General features: G+C 40.6%; 1 protein-coding gene across 1 annotated transcript in view; it reads right to left on the bottom strand.

Annotated features, from left to right (window-relative positions):
* LOC106585923 (extracellular matrix organizing protein FRAS1) overlaps positions 1-22,620 on the bottom strand; it is a 345,785-nt gene that overhangs the window by 118,988 nt on the left and 204,177 nt on the right. Inside the window, exons 31-32 of the mRNA XM_045706754.1 lie at positions 22,104-22,257; positions 21,565-21,752 (exon numbers count right to left, since the gene is read on the bottom strand). Coding sequence (XP_045562710.1) covers positions 21,565-21,752; positions 22,104-22,257 — 342 coding nt within the window. The remainder of the gene's footprint in view (positions 1-21,564; positions 21,753-22,103; positions 22,258-22,620) is intronic.

Genomic DNA, 22,620 nt, shown 5'->3' with positions numbered 1-22,620 from the left:
CAGGGTAATACCTTTAGACAGGGTAATACCTATAGACAGGGTAATACCTTTAGACAGGGTAATACCTTTAGACAGGGTAATACCTTTAGACAGGGTAATACCTTTAGACAGGGTAATACCTTTAGACAGGGTTATACCTTTAGACAGGGTAATACCTTTAGACAGGGTAATACCTTTAGACAGGGTAATACCTTTAGACAGGGTTATACCTTTACACAGGGTAATACCTTTAGACAGGGTAATACCTTTAGACAGGGTTATACCTTTACACAGGGTAATACCTTCAGACAGGGTAATGCCTTTAGACAGGGTTATACCTTTAGACAGGGTAATACCTTTAGACAGGGTAATACCTTTAGACAGGGTTATACCTTTAGACAGGGTTATACCTTCAGACAGGGTAATACCTTCAGACAGGGTAATGCCTTTAGACAGGGTAATACCTTCAGACAGGGTAATACCTTCAGACAGGGTAATGCCTTTAGACAGGGTAATACCTTTAGACAGGACAGGGTAATACCTTCAGACAGGGTAATACCTTCAGACAGGGTAATGCCTTTAGACAGGGTAATACCTTTACACAGGGTAATACCTTTAGACAGGGTAATACCTTTAGACAGGACAGGGTAATACCTTTAGACAGGGTAATACCTTTAGACAGGGTAATACCTTTAGACAGGGTAATGCCTTTAGACAGGGTAATACCTTTAGACAGGGTAATACCTTTTGACAGGGTAATACCTTCAGACAGGGTAATGCCTTTAGACAGGGTAATACCTTTAGACAGGACAGGGTAATAGCTTCAGACAGGGTAATACCTTCAGACAGGGTAATGCCTTTACACAGGGTAATACCTTCAGACAGGGTAATACCTTCAGACAGGGTAATGCCTTTAGACAGGGTAATACCTTTAGACAGGACAGGGTAATACCTTCAGACAGGGTAATACCTTCAGACAGGGTAATGCCTTTAGACAGGGTAATACCTTTACACAGGGTAATACCTTTAGACAGGGTAATACCTTTAGACAGGACAGGGTAATACCTTTAGACAGGGTAATACCTTTAGACAGGGTAATACCTTTAGACAGGGTAATACCTTTAGACAGGGTAATGCCTTTAGACAGGGTAATACCTTTTGACAGGGTTATACCTTTAGACAGGGTAATGCCTTTAGACAGGGTAATGCCTTTAGACAGGATAATACCTTTAGACAGGGTAATGCCTTTAGACAGGGTTATACCTTTAGACAGGGTTATACCTTTAGACAGGGTAATACCTTTAGACAGGGTAATACCTTCAGACAGGGTAATACCTTCAGACAGGGTAATGCCTTTAGACAGGGTAATACCTTCAGACAGGGTAATACCTTCAGACAGGGTAATGCCTTTAGACAGGGTAATACCTTTAGACAGGACAGGGTAATACCTTTAGACAGGGTAATACCTTTAGACAGGGTAATGCCTTTAGACAGGGTAATACCTTCAGACAGGGTAATACCTTCAGACAGGGTAATGCCTTTAGACAGGGTAATACCTTTACACAGGGTAATACCTTTAGACAGGGTAATACCTTTAGACAGGACAGGGTAATACCTTTAGACAGGGTAATACCTTTAGACAGGGTAATACCTTTAGACAGGGTAATACCTTTAGACAGGGTAATGCCTTTAGACAGGGTAATACCTTTAGACAGGGTAATACCTTTTGACAGGGTTATACCTTTAGACAGGGTAATGCCTTTAGACAGGGTAATGCCTTTAGACAGGATAATACCTTTAGACAGGGTAATGCCTTTAGACAGGGTTATACCTTTAGACAGGGTTATACCTTTAGACAGGGTAATACCTTTAGACAGGGTTATACCTTTAGACAGGGTTATACCTTTAGACAGGGTAATACCTTTAGACAGGGTTATACCTTTAGACAGGGTAATACCTTTAGACAGGGTAATACCTTTAGACAGGGTTATACCTTTAGACAGGGTAATACCTTCAGACAGGGTAATACCTTCAGACAGGGTAATGCCTTTAGACAGGGTAATACCTTCAGACAGGGTAATACCTTCAGACAGGGTAATACCTTTAGACAGGACAGGGTAATACCTTTAGACAGGGTAATACCTTTAGACAGGGTAATGCCTTTAGACAGGGTAATACCTTCAGACAGGGTAATACCTTCAGACAGGGTAATGCCTTTAGACAGGGTAATACCTTTACACAGGGTAATACCTTTAGACAGGGTAATACCTTTAGACAGGACAGGGTAATACCTTTAGACAGGGTAATACCTTTAGACAGGGTAATGCCTTTAGACAGGGTAATACCTTTAGACAGGGTAATACCTTTTGACAGGGTTATACCTTTAGACAGGGTAATGCCTTTAGACAGGGTAATGCCTTTAGACAGGATAATACCTTTAGACAGGGTAATACCTTTAGACAGGGTTATACCTTCAGACAGGGTAATACCTTTAGACAGGGTAATACCTTTAGACAGGGTAATACCTTTAGACAGGGTAATACCTTTAGACAGGGTTATACCTTTAGACAGGGTAATACCTTTAGACAGGGTAATACCTTTAGACAGGGTTATACCTTTAGACAGGGTAATACCTTTAGACAGGACAGGGTAATACCTTTAGACAGGGTAATACATTTAGACAGGGTAATACCTTTAGACAGGGTAATACCTTTAGACAGGGTAATACCTTTAGACAGGGTAATGCCTTTAGACAGGGTAATACCTTTAGACAGGGTAATACCTTTAGACAGGGTTATACCTTTAGACAGGGTAATGCCTTTACACAGGGTAATACCTTTATACCTTTAGACAGGGTAATGCCTTTAGACAGGGTAATGCCTTTAGACAGGATAATACCTTTAGACAGGGTAATACCTTTAGACAGGGTAATACCTTTAGACAGGGTTATACCTTTAGACAGGGTAATACCTTTAGACAGGGTAATACCTTTAGACAGGGTAATACCTTTAGACAGGGTAATACCTTTAGACAGGGTTATACCTTTAGACAGGGTAATACCTTTAGACAGGGTAATACCTTTAGACAGGGTTATACCTTTAGACAGGGTAATACCTTTAGACAGGGTAATACCTTTAGACAGGGTAATACCTTTAGACAGGGTAATACCTTTAGACAGGGTAATACCTTTAGACAGGGTTATACCTTTAGACAGGGTAATGCCTTTAGACAGGGTAATGCCTTTAGACAGGGTAATACCTTTAGACAGGGTAATACCTTTAGACAGGGTAATACCTTTAGACAGGGTTATACCTTTAGACAGGGTAATGCCTTTACACAGGGTAATACCTTTAGACAGGGTAATACCTTTAGACAGGGTAATACCTTTAGACAGGGTAATGCCTTTAGACAGGGTAATGCCTTTAGACAGGGTAATGCCTTTAGACAGGGTTATACCTTTAGACAGGGTTATACCTTTAGACAGGGTAATACCTTTAGACAGGGTTATACCTTTAGACAGGGTAATGCCTTTAGACAGGGTAATGCCTTTAGACAGGGTTATACCTTTACACAGGGTTATACCTTTACACAGGGTTATACCTTTACACAGGGTAATACCTTTAGACAGGGTAATACCTTTAGACAGGGTTATACCTTTAGACAGGGTAATACCTTTAGCCAGGGTAATACCTTTAGACAGGGTAATACCTTTAGACAGGGTTATACCTTTAGACAGGGTAATACCTTTAGACAGGGTAATACCTTCAGACAGGGTAATACATTTAGACAGGGTTATACCTTTAGACAGGGTTATACCTTCAGACAGGGTAATACCTTTAGACAGGGTTATACCTTTAGACAGGGTAATACCTTCAGACAGGGTAATACCTTTAGACAGGGTAATACCTTTAGACAGGGTAATACCTTTAGACAGGGTAATACCTTTAGACAGGGTTATACCTTTAGACAGGGTAATACCTTTACACAGGGTAATGCCTTCAGACAGGGTTATACCTTTAGACAGGGAAATACCTTTAGACAGGGTAATACCTTTACACAGGGTAATACCTTTACACAGGGTTATACCTTTACACAGGGTAATACCTTTAGACAGGGTAATACCTTTACACAGGGTAATACCTTTACACAGGGTAATACCTTTACACAGGGTTATACCTTTAAACAGGGTAATACCTTTAGACAGGGTAATACCTTTACACAGGGTTATACCTTTACACAGGGTAATACCTTTAGACAGGGTTATACCTTTACACAGGGTAATACCTTCAGACAGGGTAATACCTTTAGACAGGGTAATGCCTTTACACAGGGTAATACCTTTAGACAGGGTAATGCCTTTACACAGGGTAATACCTTTACACAGGGTTATACCTTTACACAGGGTAATACCTTTACACAGGGTAATACCTTTACACAGGGTTATTACTTTACACAGGGTAATACCTTTACACAGGGTAATACCTTTAGCCAGGGTAATACCTTTAGACAGGGGTTATACCTTTACACAGGGTAATGCCTTTACACAGGGTAATACCTTTAGACAGGGTTATACCTTTAGACAGGGTAATACCTTTACACAGGGTAATACCTTTAGACAGGGTTATACCTTTACACAGGGTAATACCTTTAGACAGGGTAATACCTTTAGACAGGGTAATACCTTTAGACAGGGTAATACCTTTAGACAGGGTAATACCTTCAGACAGGGTAATACCTTTAGACAGGGTAATACCTTCAGACAGGGTAATACCTTTACACAGGGTAATACCTTTAGACAGGGTAATACCTTTAGACAGGGTAATACCTTTACACAGGGTAATACCTTTACACAGGGTAATACCTTTACCCATGGTAATACCTTTACACAGGGTAATACCTTTAGACAGGGTTATACCTTTAGACAGGGAAATGCCTTTACACAGGGTAATACCTTTAGACAGGACAGGGTTATACCTTTAGACAGGAAAGGGTTATACCTTTAGACAGGGTTATACCTTTAGACAGGGTAATACCTTTACACAGGGTAATGCCTTTACACAGGGTAATGCCTTTAGACAGGGTTATACCTTTACACAGGGTAATACCTTTACACAGGACAGGGGTAATACCTTTACACAGGGTAATACCTTTAGACAGGGTTATACCTTTAGACAGGGTAATACCTTTAGACAGGGTAATACCTTTACACAGGGTAATACCTTTACACAGGGTAATGCCTTTACACAGGGTAATACCTTTAGACAGGGTTATACCTTTACACAGGGTAATACCTTTAGACAGGGTAATACCTTTACACAGGGTAATACCTTTACACAGGGTAATGCCTTTACACAGGGTAATACCTTTAGACAGGGTAATACCTTTAGACAGGGTAATACCTTTAGACAGGGTAATACCTTCAGACAGGGTAATACCTTTAGACAAGGGTAATACCTTTAGACAGGGTAATACCTTTAGACAGGGTTATACCTTTAGACAGGGTAATACCTTTAGACAGGGTAATACCTTTAGACAGGGTTATACCTTTAGACAGGGTAATACCTTCAGACAGGGTAATATCTTCAGACAGGGTAATGCCTTTAGACAGGGTAATACCTTCAGACAGGGTAATACCTTCAGACAGGGTAATGCCTTTAGACAGGGTAATACCTTTAGACAGGACAGGGTAATACCTTTAGACAGGGTAATACCTTTAGACAGGGTAATGCCTTTAGACAGGGTAATACCTTCAGATAGGGTAATACCTTCAGACAGGGTAATGCCTTTAGACAGGGTAATACCTTTACACAGGGTAATACCTTTAGACAGGGTAATACCTTTAGACAGGGTAATACCTTTAGACAGGGTAATACCTTTAGACAGGGTAATACCTTTAGACAGGGTAATGCCTTTAGACAGGGTAATACCTTTAGACAGGGTAATACCTTTTGACAGGGTTATACCTTTAGACAGGGTAATGCCTTTAGACAGGGTAATGCCTTTAGACAGGATAATACCTTTAGACAGGGTAATACCTTTAGACAGGGTAATACCTTTAGACAGGGTTATACCTTTAGACAGGGTAATACCTTTAGACAGGGTAATACCTTTAGACAGGGTAATACCTTTAGACAGGGTTATACCTTTAGACAGGGTAATACCTTTAGACAGGGTAATACCTTTAGACAGGGTTATACCTTTAGACAGGGTAATACCTTTAGACAGGACAGGGTAATACCTTTAGACAGGGTAATACCTTTAGACAGGGTAATACCTTTAGACAGGGTAATACCTTTAGACAGGGTTATACCTTTAGACAGGGTAATACCTTTACACAGGGTAATACCTTTAGACAGGGTTATACCTTTACACAGGGTAATACCTTTAGACAGGGTAATACCTTTAGACAGGGTAATACCTTTAGACAGGGTAATACCTTTAGACAGGGTAATACCTTTACACAGGGTTATACCTTTAGACAGGGTAATACCTTTACACAGGGTAATGCCTTCAGACAGGGTTATACCTTTAGACAGGGTAATACCTTTAGACAGGGAAATACCTTTAGACAGGGTTATACCTTTACACAGTGTAATACCTTCAGACAGGGTAATACCTTTAGACAGGGTAATGCCTTTACACAGGGTAATACCTTTACACAGGGTTATACCTTTACACAGGGTAATACCTTTACACAGGGTAATACCTTTACACAGGGTTATACCTTTACACAGGGTAATACCTTTACACAGGGTAATACCTTTAGACAGGGTAATGCCTTTAGACAGGGTAAGACCTTTAGCCAGGGTTATACCTTTAGACAGGGGTTATACCTTTACACAGGGTAATGCCTTTACACAGGGTAATACCTTTAGACAGGGTTATACCTTTAGACAGGGTAATACCTTTACACAGGGTAATACCTTTAGACAGGGTTATACCTTTACACAGGGTAATACCTTTAGACAGGGTAATACCTTTAGACAGGGTAATACCTTTAGACAGGGTAATACCTTTAGACAGGGTAATACCTTCAGACAGGGTAATACCTTTAGACAGGGTAATACCTTCAGACAGGGTAATACCTTTACACAGGGTAATACCTTTAGACAGGGTAATACCTTTAGACAGGATAATACCTTTACACAGGGTAATACCTTTACACAGGGTAATACCTTTACACAGGGTAATACCTTTACCCATGGTAATACCTTTACACAGGGTAATACCTTTAGACAGGGTTATACCTTTAGACAGGGAAATGCCTTTACACAGGGTAATACCTTTAGACAGGACAGGGTTATACCTTTAGACAGGAAAGGGTTATACCTTTAGACAGGGTTATACCTTTAGACAGGGTAATACCTTTACACAGGGTAATGCCTTTACACAGGGTAATACCTTTAGACAGGGTTATACCTTTACACAGGGTAATACCTTTAGACAGGGTTATACCTTTACACAGGGTAATGCCTTTAGACAGGGTAATGCCTTTAGACAGGGTTATACCTTTACACAGGGTAATACCTTTACACAGGACAGGGGTAATACCTTTACACAGGGTAATACCTTTAGACAGGGTTATACCTTTAGACAGGGTAATACCTTTAGACAGGGTAATACCTTTACACAGGGTAATACCTTTACACAGGGTAATGCCTTTACACAGGGTAATACAATTAGACAGGGTTATACCTTTACACAGGGTAATACCTTTAGACAGGGTAATACCTTTACACAGGGTAATACCTTTACACAGGGTAATGCCTTTACACAGGGTAATACCTTTAGACAGGGTAATACCTTTAGACAGGGTAATAACTTTAGACAGGGTAATACCTTCAGACAGGGTAATACCTTTAGACAGGGTAATACCTTTAGACAGGGTAATACCTTTAGACAGGGTTATACCTTTAGACAGGGTAATACCTTCAGACAGGGTAATACCTTCAGACAGGGTAATGCCTTTAGACAGGGTAATACCTTCAGACAGGGTAATACCTTCAGACAGGGTAATGCCTTTAGACATGGTAATACCTTTAGACAGGACAGGGTAATACCTTTAGACAGGGTAATACCTTTAGACAGGGTAATGCCTTTAGACAGGGTAATACCTTCAGACAGGGTAATACCTTCAGACAGGGTAATGCCTTTAGACAGGGTAATACCTTTACACAGGGTAATACCTTTAGACAGGGTAATACCTTTAGACAGGACAGGGTAATACCTTTAGACAGGGTAATACCTTTAGACAGGGTAATACCTTTAGACAGGGTAATGCCTTTAGACAGGACAGGGTAATACCTTTAGACAGGGTAATACCTTTAGACAGGGTAATACCTTTAGACAGGGTAATACCTTTAGACAGGGTAATACCTTTAGACAGGGTAATACCTTTAGACAGGGTAATACCTTTAGACAGGGTAATGCCTTTAGACAGGGTAATACCTTTAGACAGGGTAATACCTTTAGACAGGGTAATGCCTTTAGACAGGGTAATGCCTTTAGACAGGGTAATGCCTTTAGACAGGGTAATACCTTTAGACAGGGTAATACCTTTAGACAGGGTAATACCTTTAGACAGGGTTATACCTTTAGACAGGGTAATGCCTTTACACAGGGTAATACCTTTAGACAGGGTAATACCTTTAGACAGGGTAATACCTTTAGACAGGGTAATGCCTTTAGACAGGGTAATGCCTTTAGACAGGGTTATACCTTTAGACAGGGTTATACCTTTAGACAGGGTAATACCTTTAGACAGGGTTATACCTTTAGACAGGGTAATGCCTTTAGACAGGGTAATGCCTTTAGACAGGGTAATACCTTTACACAGGGTAATACCTTTACACAGGGTTATACCTTTAGACAGGGTAATACCTTTAGACAGGGTAATACCTTTAGACAGGGTTATACCTTTAGACAGGGTAATACCTTTAGCCAGGGTAATACCTTTAAACAGGGTAATACCTTTAGACAGGGTTATACCTTTAGACAGGGTAATACCTTTAGACAGGGTAATACCTTCAGACAGGGTAATACATTTAGACAGGGTTATACCTTTAGACAGGGTTATACCTTCAGACAGGGTAATACCTTTAGACAGGGTTATACCTTTAGACAGGGTAATACCTTCAGACAGGGTAATACCTTCAGACAGGGTAATACCTTCAGACAGGGTAATACCTTTAGACAGGGTAATACCTTTAGACAGGGTAATACCTTTAGACAGGGTAATACCTTTAGACAGGGTAATACCTTTAGTCAGGGTTATACCTTTAGCCAGGGTTATACATTTAGACAGGGTAATACCTTTAGACAGGGTAATACCTTTAGACAGGGTTATACCTTTACACAGGGTAATACCTTTAGACAGGATTATACCTTTACACAGGGTAATACCTTTAGACAGGGTTATACCTTTACACAGGGTAATACCTTTAGACAGGGTAATACCTTTAGACAGGGTAATACCTTTAGACAGGGTAATACCTTTAGACAGGGTAATACCTTTACACAGGGTTATACCTTTAGACAGGGTAATACCTTTACACAGGGTAATGCCTTCAGACAGGGTTATACCTTTAGACAGGGTAATACCTTTAGACAGGGAAATACCTTTAGACAGGGTAATACCTTTACACAGGGTTATACCTTTACACAGGGTAATACCTTTAGACAGGGTAATACCTTTACACAGGGTAATACCTTTACACAGGGTAATACCTTTACACAGGGTTATACCTTTAAACAGGGTAATACCTTTAGACAGGGTAATACCTTTACACAGGGTTATACCTTTAGACAGGGTAATGCCTTTACACAGGGTAATACCTTTAGACAGGGTAATGCCTTTACACAGGGTAATACCTTTACACAGGGTTATACCTTTACACAGGGTAATACCTTTACACAGGGTTATACCTTTACACAGGGTAATACCTTTACACAGGGTAATACCTTTAGACAGGGTAATGCCTTTAGACAGGGTAATACCTTTAGCCAGGGTAATACCTTTAGACAGGGGTTATACCTTTACACAGGGTAATGCCTTTACACAGGGTAATACCTTTAGACAGGGTTATACCTTTAGACAGGGTAATACCTTTACACAGGGTAATACCTTTAGACAGGGTTATACCTTTACACAGGGTAATACCTTTAGACAGGGTAATACCTTTAGACAGGGTAATACCTTTAGACAGGGTAATACCTTTAGACAGGGTAATACCTTCAGACAGGGTAATACCTTTAGACAGGGTAATACCTTCAGACAGGGTAATACCTTTACACAGGGTAATACCTTTAGACAGGGTAATACCTTTAGACAGGGTAATACCTTTACACAGGGTAATACCTTTACACAGGGTAATACCTTTACACAGGGTAATACCTTTAGACAGGGTTATACCTTTAGACAGGGTAATGCCTTTACACAGGGTAATACCTTTAGACAGGACAGGGTTATACCTTTAGACAGGAAAGGGTTATACGTTTAGACAGGGTTATACCTTTAGACAGGGTAATACCTTTACACAGGGTAATGCCTTTACACAGGGTAATACCTTTAGACAGGGTTATACCTTTACACAGGGTAATACCTTTAGACAGGGTTATACCTTTACACAGGGTAATGCCTTTAGACAGGGTAATGCCTTTAGACAGGGTTATACCTTTACACAGGGTAATACCTTTACACAGGACAGGGGTAATACCTTTACACAGGGTAATACCTTTAGACAGGGTTTTACCTTTAGACAGGGTAATACCTTTAGACAGGGTAATACCTTTACACAGGGTAATACCTTTACACAGGGTAATGCCTTTACACAGGGTAATACCTTTAGACAGGGTTATACCTTTACACAGGGTAATACCTTTAGACAGGGTAATACCTTTACACAGGGTAATACCTTTACAGAGGGTAATGCCTTTACACAGGGTAATACCTTTAGACAGGGTAATACCTTTAGACAGGGTAATACCTTTAGACAGGGTAATACCTTCAGACAGGGTAATACCTTTAGACAGGGTAATACCTTCAGACAGGGTAATATCTTTACACAGGGTAATACCTTTAGACAGGGTAATACCTTTAGACAGGGTAATACCTTTACACAGGGTAATACCTTTACACAGGGTAATACCTTTACACAGGGTAATACCTTTACACAGGGTAATACATTTACACATGGTAATACCTTTACACAGGGTAATACCTTTAGACAGGGTTATACCTTTAGACAGGGTAATGCCTTTACACAGGGTAATACCTTTAGACAGGACAGGGTTATACCTTTAGACAGGGTTATACCTTTAGACAGGGTAATACCTTTACACAGGGTAATGCCTTTACACAGGGTAATACCTTTAGACAGGGTTATACCTTTACACAGGGTAATACCTTTAGACAGGGTTATACCTTTACACAGGGTAATGCCTTTAGACAGGGTAATGCCTTTAGACAGGGTTATACCTTTACACAAGGTAATACCTTTACACAGGACAGGGGTAATACCTTTACACAGGGTAATACCTTTAGACAGGGTTATACCTTTAGACAGGGTAATACCTTTAGACAGGGTAATACCTTTACACAGGGTTATACCTTTAGACAGGGTTATACCTTTAGACAGGGTAATACCTTTAGACAGGGTTATACCTTTAGACAGGACAGGGGTAATACCTTTACACAGGGTAATACCTTTAGACAGGGTTATACCTTTAGACAGGGTAATACCTTTAGACAGGGTAATACCTTTACACAGGGTTATACCTTTAGACAGGGTTATACCTTTAGACAGGGTAATACCTTTACACAGGGTTATACCTTTACACAGGGTAATACCTTTAGACAGGGTAATACCTTTACACAGGGTAATACCTTTAGACAGGGTAATACCTTTAGACAGGGTAATACCTTTACACAGGGTAATACCTTTACACAGGGTAATACCTTTAGACAGGGTAATGCCTTTAGACAGGGTAATGCCTTTACACAGGTTAATACCTTTACACAGGGTAATACCTTTAGACAGGGTTATACCTTTACACAGGGTAATACCTTTACACAGGGTAATACCTTTAGACAGGGTTATACCTTTACACAGGGTAATACCTTTAGACAGGGTTATACCTTTACACAGGGTAATACCTTTACACAGGGTAATGCCTTTACACAGGGTAATACCTTTAGACAGGGTTATACCTTTACACAGGGTAATACCTTTAGACAGGGTAATACCTTTACACAGGGTAATACCTTTACACAGGGTAATGCCTTTACACAGGGTAATACCTTTAGACAGGGTTATACCTTTACACAGGGTAATACCTTTAGACAGGGTAATACCTTTACACAGGGTAATACCTTTACACAGGGTAATGCCTTTACACAGGGTAATACCTTTAGACAGGGTAATACCTTTACACAGGGTAATACCTTTACACAGAGTAATACCTTTAGACAGGGTAATACCTTTAGACAGGGTAATACCTTTAGACAGGGTAATACCTTTAGACAGGGTTATACCTTTAGACAGGGTAATACCTTTAGACAGGGTAATACCTTTAGACAGGGTAATACCTTTAGACAGGGTAATACCTTTACACAGGGTAATACCTTTAGACAGGGTAATACCTTTAGACAGGGTTATACCTTTACACAGGGTAATACCTTTACACAGGGTAATACCTTTAGACAGGGTAATACCTTTACACAGGGTAATACCTTTAGACAGGGTTATACCTTTACACAGGGTAATACCTTTACACAGGGTAATACCTTTAGCCAGGGTTATACCTTTACACAGGGTAATACCTTTACACAGGGTAATACCTTTAGACAGGGTAATACCTTTAGACAGGGTTATACCTTTAGACAGGGTAATACCTTTAGACAGGGTTATACCTTTACACAGGGTAATACCTTTACACAGGGTAATGCCTTTACACAGGGTAATACCTTTAGACAGGGTAATACCTTTACACAGGGTAATACCTTTACACAGGGTAATACCTTTAGACAGGGTAATACCTTTAGACAGGGTAATGCCTTTACACAGGTTAATACCTTTACACAGGGTAATACCTTTAGACAGGGTTATACCTTTACACAGGGTAATACCTTTACACAGGGTAATACCTTTAGACAGGGTTATACCTTTACACAGGGTAATACCTTTAGACAGGGTTATACCTTTACACAGGGTAATACCTTTAGACAGGGTTATACCTTTACACAGGGTAATACCTTTAGACAGGGTAATGCCTTTACTCAGGTTAATACCTTTACACAGGGTAATAACTTTAGAAAGGGTAATGCCTTTAGACAGGGTAATACCTTTAGACAGGTTAATACCTTTACACAGGGTAATACCTTTAGACAGGGTTATACCTTTACACAGGGTAATACCTTTACACAGGGTAATACCTTTAGACAGGGTTATACCTTTACACAGGGTAATACCTTTAGACAGGGTTATACCTTTACACAGGGTAATACCTTTACACAGGGTAATGCCTTTACACAGGGTAATACCTTTAGACAGGGTTATACCTTTACACAGGGTAATACCTTTAGACAGGGTAATACCTTTACACAGGGTAATACCTTTACACAGGGTAATGCCTTTACACAGGGTAATACCTTTAGACAGGGTTATACCTTTACACAGGGTAATACCTTTAGACAGGGTAATACCTTTACACAGGGTAATACCTTTACACAGGGTAATGCCTTTAGACAGGGTAATACCTTTAGACAGGGTAATACCTTTACACAGGGTAATACCTTTACACAGGGTAATACCTTTAGACAGGGTAATACCTTTAGACAGGGTAATACCTTTAGACAGGGTAATACCTTTAGACAGGGTTATACCTTTAGACAGGGTAATACCTTTAGACAGGGTAATACCTTTAGACAGGGTAATACCTTTAGACAGGGTAATACCTTTACACAGGGTAATACCTTTAGACAGGGTAATACCTTTAGACAGGGTTATACCTTTACACAGGGTAATACCTTTACACAGGGTAATACCTTTAGACAGGGTAATACCTTTACACAGGGTAATACCTTTAGACAGGGTTATACCTTTACACAGGGTAATACCTTTACACAGGGTTATACCTTTAGCCAGGGTTATACCTTTACACAGGGTAATACCTTTACACAGGGTAATACCTTTAGACAGGGTAATACCTTTAGACAGGGTTATACCTTTAGACAGGGTAATACCTTTAGACAGGGTTATACCTTTAGACAGGGTAATACCTTTAGACAGGGTAATGCCTTTAGACAGGGTAATACCTTTAGACAGGGTAATACCTTTACACAGGGTAATACCTTTACACAGGGTAATACCTTTAGACAGGGTAATACCTTTAGACAGGGTAATGCCTTTACACAGGTTAATACCTTTACACAGGGTAATACCTTTAGACAGGGTTATACCTTTACACAGGGTAATACCTTTACACAGGGTAATACCTTTAGACAGGGTTATACCTTAACACAGGGTAATACCTTTAGACAGGGTTATACCTTTACACAGGGTAATACCTTTAGACAGGGTTATACCTTTACACAGGGTAATACCTTTAGACAGGGTAATGCCTTTACTCAGGTTAATACCTTTACACAGGGTAATAACTTTAGAAAGGGTAATGCCTTTAGACAGGGTAATACCTTTAGACAGGGTAATACCTTTAGACAGGGTAATACCTTTACACAGGGTAATGCCTTTAGACAGGGTAATACCTTTACACAGGGTAATACCTTTACACAGGGTAATACCTTTCACAGGGTAATACCTTTACACAGGGTAATACCTTTACACAGGGTAATACCTTTAGACAGGGTAATACCTTTAGACAGGGTAATACCTTCAGACAGGGTAATACCTTCAGACAGGGTAATACCTTTAGACAGGGTAATACCTTTACACAGGGTAATACCTTCAGACAGGGTAATACCTTCAGACAGGGTAATACCTTTAGACAGGGTAATACCTTTAGACAGGGTAATACCTTTAGACAGGGTTATACCTTTAGACAGGGTTATACCTTTAGACAGGGTAATACCTTCAGACAGGGTAATACCTTTAGACAGGGTAATACCTTTAGACAGGGTAATACCTTCAGACAGGGTAATACCTTTACACAGGGTAATACCTTTAGAAAGGGTAATGCCTTTAGACAGGGTAATACCTTTAGACAGGACAGGGTAATACCTTTAGACAGGGTAATACCTTTAGACAGGGTAATACCTTTAGACAGGGTAATACCTTCAGACAGGGTAATACCTTCAGACAGGGTAATACCTTTACACAGGGTAATACCTTTAGACAGGGTAATACCTTTAGACAGGGTAATACCTTTAGACAGGGTAATACCTTTAGACAGGGTAATACCTTTACACAGGGTTATACCTTTAGACAGGGTAATACCTTTACACAGGGTTATACCTTTAGACAGGGTAATACCTTTAGACAGGGTAATACCTTTAGAAAGGGTAATATCTTTAGACAGGGTATTGCCTTTAGACAGGACAGGGTTATTCCTTCAGACAGGGTAATACCTTTAGACAGGATCATACATTTAGACAGGGTAATACCTTTACACAGGGTAATACCTTTAGAAAGGGTAATGCCTTTAGACAGGGTAATACCTTTAGACAGGGTTATACCTTTAGACAGGGTTATACATTTAGACAGGGTAATACCTTTAGACAGGGTAATGCCTTTAGACAGGGTAATACCTTTAGACAGGGTTATACCTTTAGACAGGGTAATACCTTTAGACAGGGTAATACCTTTAGACAGGGTAATACCTTTAGACAGGGTTATACCTTTAGACAGGGTTATACATTTAGAAAGGGTAATGCCTTTAGACAGGGTAATACCTTTAGACTGGGTAATACCTTTAGACAGGACAGGGTAATACCTTTAGACAGGGTAATACCTTTAGACAGGGTTATACCTTTAGACAGGGTTATACATTTAGACAGGGTAATACCTTCAGACAGGGTAATACCTTTAGACAGGGTAATACCTTTACACAGGGTTATACCTTTACACAGGGTAATACCTTTAGACAGGGTAATACCTTTACACAGGGTTATACCTTTAGACAGGGTAATACCTTTACACAGGGTTATACCTTTAGACAGGGTAATACCTTTAGACAGGGTAATACCTTTACACAGGGTAATACCTTTAGAAAGGGTAATATCTTTAGACAGGGTAATGCCTTTAGACAGGACAGGGTTATACCTTCAGACAGGGTAATACCTTTACACAGGGTTATACATTTAGACAGGGTAATACCTTCAGACAGGGTAATACCTTTAGACAGGGTAATACCTTTAGACAGGGTTATACATTTAGACAGGGTAATACCTTCAGACAGGGTAATACCTTTAGACAGGGTTATACCTTTAGACAGGGTTATACATTTAGACAGGGTAATACCTTTAGACAGGGTAATACCTTTAGACAGGGTAATACCTTTAGACAGGACAGGGTTATACCTTCAGACAGGGTAATACCTTTAGACAGGATCATACATTTAGACAGGGTAATACATTTAGACCGGGTTATACCTTTAGACAGGGTAATACCTTTAGACAGGGTTATACCTTTAGACAGGGTAATACCTTTAGACAGGGTTATACCTTAAGCCAGGGTTATACCTTTAGACAGGGTTATACCTTTAGACAGGGTTATACCTTTAGACAGGACAGGGTTATACCTTTAGACAGGGTAATACCTTTAGACAGGACAGGGTAATACCTTTAGACAGGGTAATACCTTTAGACAGGACAGGGTAATACCTTTAGACAGGGTAATACCTTCAGACAGGGTAATACCTTTAGACAGGGTAATACCTGCAGACAGGGTTATACCTTTAGACAGGGTAATACCTTCAGACAGGGTAATATCTTTAGACAGGACAGGGTCATACCTTTAGACAGGGTAATACCTTTAGACAGGACAGGGTAATACCTTTAGACAGGGTAATACCTTTAGACAGGACAGGGTAATACCTTTACACAGGGCATTACCTTTAGACAGGGTAATACCTTTAGACAGGGTTATACCTTTAGACAGGAAAGGGTAATACCTTTAGACAGGGTAATACCTTTAGACAGGGTTATACCTTTAGAGAGTTTAATACCTTCAGACAGGGTAACACCTTTAGACAGGGTTATACCTTCAGACAGGGTTATACCTTTAGACAGGGTAATACCTTCAGACAGGGTAATATCTTTAGACAGGGTAATACCTTTAGACAGGACAGGGTAATACCTTTAGACAGGGTAATACCTTCAGACAGGGTAATACCTTCAGACAGGGTAATACCTTTAGACAGGGTAATACCTTCAGACAGGGTAATACCTTTAGACAGGGTAATACCTTTAGACAGGGTTATACCTTTAGACAGGACAGGGTAATACCTTTAGACAGGGTTATACCTTTAGACAGGGTAATACCTTTAGACAGGGTTATACCTTTAGACAGGGTAATACCTTCAGACAGGGTAATACCTTTAGACAGGGTAATACCTTTAGACAGGGTAATACCTTTAGACAGGGTAATACCTTTAGACAGGGTAATAGCTTTAGACAGGGTTATACCTTTAGACAGGGTTATACCTTCAGACAGGGTTATACCTTTAGACAGGACAGGGTAATACCTTTAGACAGGGTTATACCTTTAGACAGGACAGGGTAATACCTTCAGACAGGGTAATACCTTTAGACAGGGTAATACCTTTAGACAGGGTAATACCTTTAGACAGGGTTATACCTTTAGACAGGGTAATACCTTCAGACAGGGTAATACCTTTAGACAGGGTAATACCTTTAGACAGGGTTATACCTTTAGACAGGACAGGGTTAAACCTTTAGACAGGGTAATACCTTCAGACAGGGTAATACCTTTAGACAGGGTAATACCTTTAGACAGGGTAATACCTTCAGACAGGGTAATACCTTTAGATAGGGTTATACCTTTAGACAGGGTAATACCTTCAGACAGGGTAATACCTTTAGACAGGGTAATACCTTTAGACAGGGTAATACCTTTAGACAGGGTTATACCTTTAGACAGGACAGGGTAATACCTTTAGACAGGGTAATACCTTTAGACAGGGTTATACCTTTAGACAGGACAGGGTAATACCTTTAGACAGGGTTATACCTTTAGACAGGACAGGGTAATACCTTTAGACAGGGTAATACCTTTAGACAGGGTAATACCTTCAGACACCGTAATACCTTTAGACAGGGTAATACCTTCAGACAGGGTAATACCTTTAGACAGGGTTATACCTTTTGACAGGACATGGTAATACCTTTAGACAGGGTTATACCTTTAGACAGGGTAATACCTTTAGCCAGGGTTATACCTTTAGACAGGGTTATACCTTTAGACAGGGTAATACCTTCAGACAGGGTAATATCTTTAGACAGGGTAATACCTTTAGACAGGACAGGGTAATACCTTTAGACAGGGTAATACCTTCAGACAGGGTTATACCTTTAGACAGGGTTATACCTTTAGACAGGGTTATACCTTTAGACAGGGTAATACCTTCAGACAGGGTAATATCTTTAGACAGGGTAATACCTTTAGACAGGACAGGGTCATACCTTTAGACAGGGTAATACCTTTAGACAGGACAGGGTAATACCTTTAGACAGGGTAATACCTTTAGACAGGACAGGGTAATACCTTTACACAGGGCATTACCTTTAGACAGGGTAATACCTTTAGACAGGGTTATACCTTTAGACAGGAAAGGGTAATACCTTTAGACAGGGTAATACCTTTAGACAGGGTTATACCTTTAGACAGTTTAATACCTTCAGACAGGGTAACACCTTTAGACAGGGTTATACCTTCAGACAGGGTTATACCTTTAGACAGGGTAATACCTTCAGACAGGGTAATATCTTTAGACAGGGTAATACCTTTAGACAGGACAGGGTAATACCTTTAGACAGGGTAATACCTTCAGACAGGGTAATACCTTCAGACAGGGTAATACCTTTAGACAGGACAGGGTAATACCTTCAGACAGGGTAATACCTTTAGACAGGGTAATACCTTTAGACAGGGTTATACCTTTAGACAGGACAGGGTAATACCTTTAGACAGGGTTATACCTTTAGACAGGGTAATACCTTTAGACAGGGTTATACCTTTAGACAGGGTAATACCTTCAGACAGGGTAATACCTTTAGACAGGGTAATAGCTTTAGACAGGGTTATACCTTTAGACAGGGTAATACCTTTAGACAGGGTAATACCTTTAGACAGGGTAATACCTTCAGACAGGGTAATACCTTTAGACAGGGTAATACATTTAGACCGGGTTATACCTTTAGACAGGGTAATACCTTCAGACAGGGTAATACCTTTAGACAGGGTAATACCTTTAGACAGGGTTATACCTTTAGACAGGACAGGGTTATACCTTTAGACAGGGTAATACCTTTAGACAGGGTAATACCTTTAGACAGGGTAATACCTTTAGACAGGGTTATACCTTTAGACAGGGTAATACCTTCAGACAGGGTAATACCTTTAGACAGGGTAATACCTTTAGACAGGGTTATACCTTTAGACAGGACAGGGTTAAACCTTTAGACAGGGTAATACCTTCAGACAGGGTAATACCTTTAGACAGGGTAATACCTTTAGACAGGGTAATACCTTCAGACAGGGTAATACCTTTAGATAGGGTTATACCTTTAGACAGGGTAATACCTTCAGACAGGGTAATACCTTTAGACAGGGTAATACCTTTAGACAGGGTAATACCTTTAGACAGGGTTATACCTTTAGACAGGACAGGGTAATACCTTTAGACAGGGTAATACCTTTAGACAGGGTTATACCTTTAGACAGGACAGGGTAATACCTTTAGACAGGGTTATACCTTTAGACAGGACAGGGTAATACCTTTAGACAGGGTAATACCTTTAGACAGGGTAATACCTTCAGACACCGTAATACCTTTAGACAGGGTAATACCTTCAGACAGGGTAATACCTTTAGACAGGGTTATACCTTTTGACAGGACAGGGTAATACCTTTAGACAGGGTTATACCTTTAGACAGGGTAATACCTTTAGCCAGGGTTATACCTTTAGACAGGGTAATACCTTCAGACAGGGTAATACCTTTAGACAGGGTATATACCTTTAGACAGGGTTATACCTTTAGACAGGGTAATACCTTTAGACAGGGTAATACCTTTAGACAGGGTAATACCTTCAGACAGGGTTATACCTTTAGACAGGACAGGGTAATACCTTTAGACAGGGTTATACCTTTAGACAGGACAGGGTAATACCTTTAGACAGGGTAATACCTTTAGACAGGGTAATACCTTTAGACAGGGTTATACCTTTAGACAGGACAGGGTAATACCATTAGACAGGGTAATACCTTTAGACAGGGTTATACCTTTAGACAGGACAGGGTAATACCTTTAGACAGGGTAATACCTTTAGACAGGGTAATACCTTCAGACAGGGTAATACCTTTAGACAGGGTAATACCTTTAGACAGGGTAATACCTTTAGACAGGACAGGGTTATACCTTTAGACAGGGTAATACCTTTAGACAGGACAGGGTAATACCTTTAGACAGGGTAATACCTTTAGACAGGGTAATACCTTCAGACAGGGTAATACCTTTAGACAGGGTTATACCTTTAGACAGGACAGGGTAATACCTTTAGACAGGGTAATACCTTTAGACAGGGTAATACCTTTAGACAGGGTAATACCTTTAGACAGGGTTATACCTTTAGACAGGACAGGGTAATACCTTTAGACAGGGTAATACCTTTAGACAGGGTAATACCTTTAGACAGGGTTATACCTTTAGCCAGGGTAATACCTTTAGCCAGGGTAATACCTTTAGCCAGGATAATACCTTTAGACAGGGTAATACCTTCAGACAGGGTTATACCTTTAGACAGGACAGGGTAATACCTTTAGACAGGGTAATACCTTTAGACAGGGTTATACCTTTAGACAGGACAGGGTAATACCTTTAGACAGGGTTATACCTTTAGACAGGGTAATACCTTTAGACAGGGTAATACCTTTACACAGGGTAATACCTTTAGACAGGGTAATACCTTTAGCCAGGGTAATACCTTTAGCCAGGGTAATACCTTTAGACAGGGTAATACCTTTAGACAGGGTAATACCTTTAGACAGGGTTATACCTTTAGACAGGGTAATACCTTTAGACAGGGTTATACCTTTAGACAGGACAGGGTAATACCTTTAGACAGGGTAATACCTTGAGACAGGGTTATACCTTTAGACAGGGTAATACCTTTAGACAGGGTTATACCTTTAGACAGGACAGGGTAATACCTTTAGACAGGGTAATACCTTCAGACAGGGTTATACCTTTAGACAGGGTAATACCTTTAGACAGGGTTATACATTTAGGCTGGGGTGGCAGGTAGCCTAGTGGTTAGGGCTGACAAGTTAGTTAAATAAAGGTAAAATAAAAATGAAAGGCTACAATGCACACACAACTACCACTCACCTGGAACTGGAAGGTGTCTCCTTGAGGCCCACTGGCCCCGGCGGTGCCAAAGTGTTTGTACCACACAGTGCCCTCATTCACATCCTGCTGAGTGAAGGAGGAGGTCGGGGTAGAGCTCCTGTCATCGGGCGAGGGCTGCCAACCTTCCACCGGGCCGTCAGCTGGCATGGGCACCAACACCACCTCACCTGGAGCGAGGAGAGGGTAAAAGAGAGAAGGGGAGGGGTGATAAGAGAGGAGAAGGGGGAATCAGGAAGGGAGAGAGAGAGGGTAAAGGGGAGGGGTGATAAGAGAGGAGAAGGGGGAATCAGGAAGGGAGAGAGAGAGGGTAAAGGGGAGGGGTTATAAGAGAGGAGAAGGGGGAATCAGGAAGGGAGAGAGAGAGAGGGTAAAAACGGAGGGGGGTAATTAATGGTTTGAGAGAGATGTGGGAGGGAAGAGAGAGTCAGAAAGACAAATTAGCATCATTACCAAATGAACGTTTGTGAGTAAGCAGAAACAGTAGCATGTTTGGGGGGGGATAACGTTATGTACCCTACCATATTTGGGTCTTCCTTTGGAGCGCACTATGGTGTAGACGATCTGGTCATCGCCCTGATAATCTGTCCTCAGATACCTCTTCCCCAACTGTACCATGCCTCCCTCTCTCACCCACGTGACGGGCACCGACACAACATGAGGACCATTGGTAAGCTGTAACAACACAAGATACAGTATGTAACTAGTATTATTTATTTTCTAATGGCGTGGTATTGTTTTAAAGTACTGTCATTTAATTCAGTTATTCAGCCTGATACCCAACCCGCTCGGGACTTCTTCTGAATAATTTGTATCAGAACAGGAAGTTGTCTCGTCCTGCCAACCAACATGCACTTTTCTCACCAATACAGGAGTGCATTTTCCACATAACTGAGTTAATAACCCAGCTCAGACGTTCTCAGGCCAACCGCGTGAATCACAACAGCATAGCGGCAGGAATGAAAAGCCCAGAGTCAGCTGTCAGCAGCAACAGAGACAGACAGAGAGACAGACAGAGAGACAGACAGAGAGACAGAC

The sequence above is a fragment of the Salmo salar genome, chromosome ssa24 (assembly GCF_905237065.1).
Source record: "Salmo salar chromosome ssa24, Ssal_v3.1, whole genome shotgun sequence".
Classification (NCBI taxonomy): Eukaryota; Metazoa; Chordata; class Actinopteri; order Salmoniformes; family Salmonidae; genus Salmo; species Salmo salar.
Note: the sequence above shows the minus strand (reverse complement) of the source record. Positions and strands in the feature narration are given on the sequence as shown.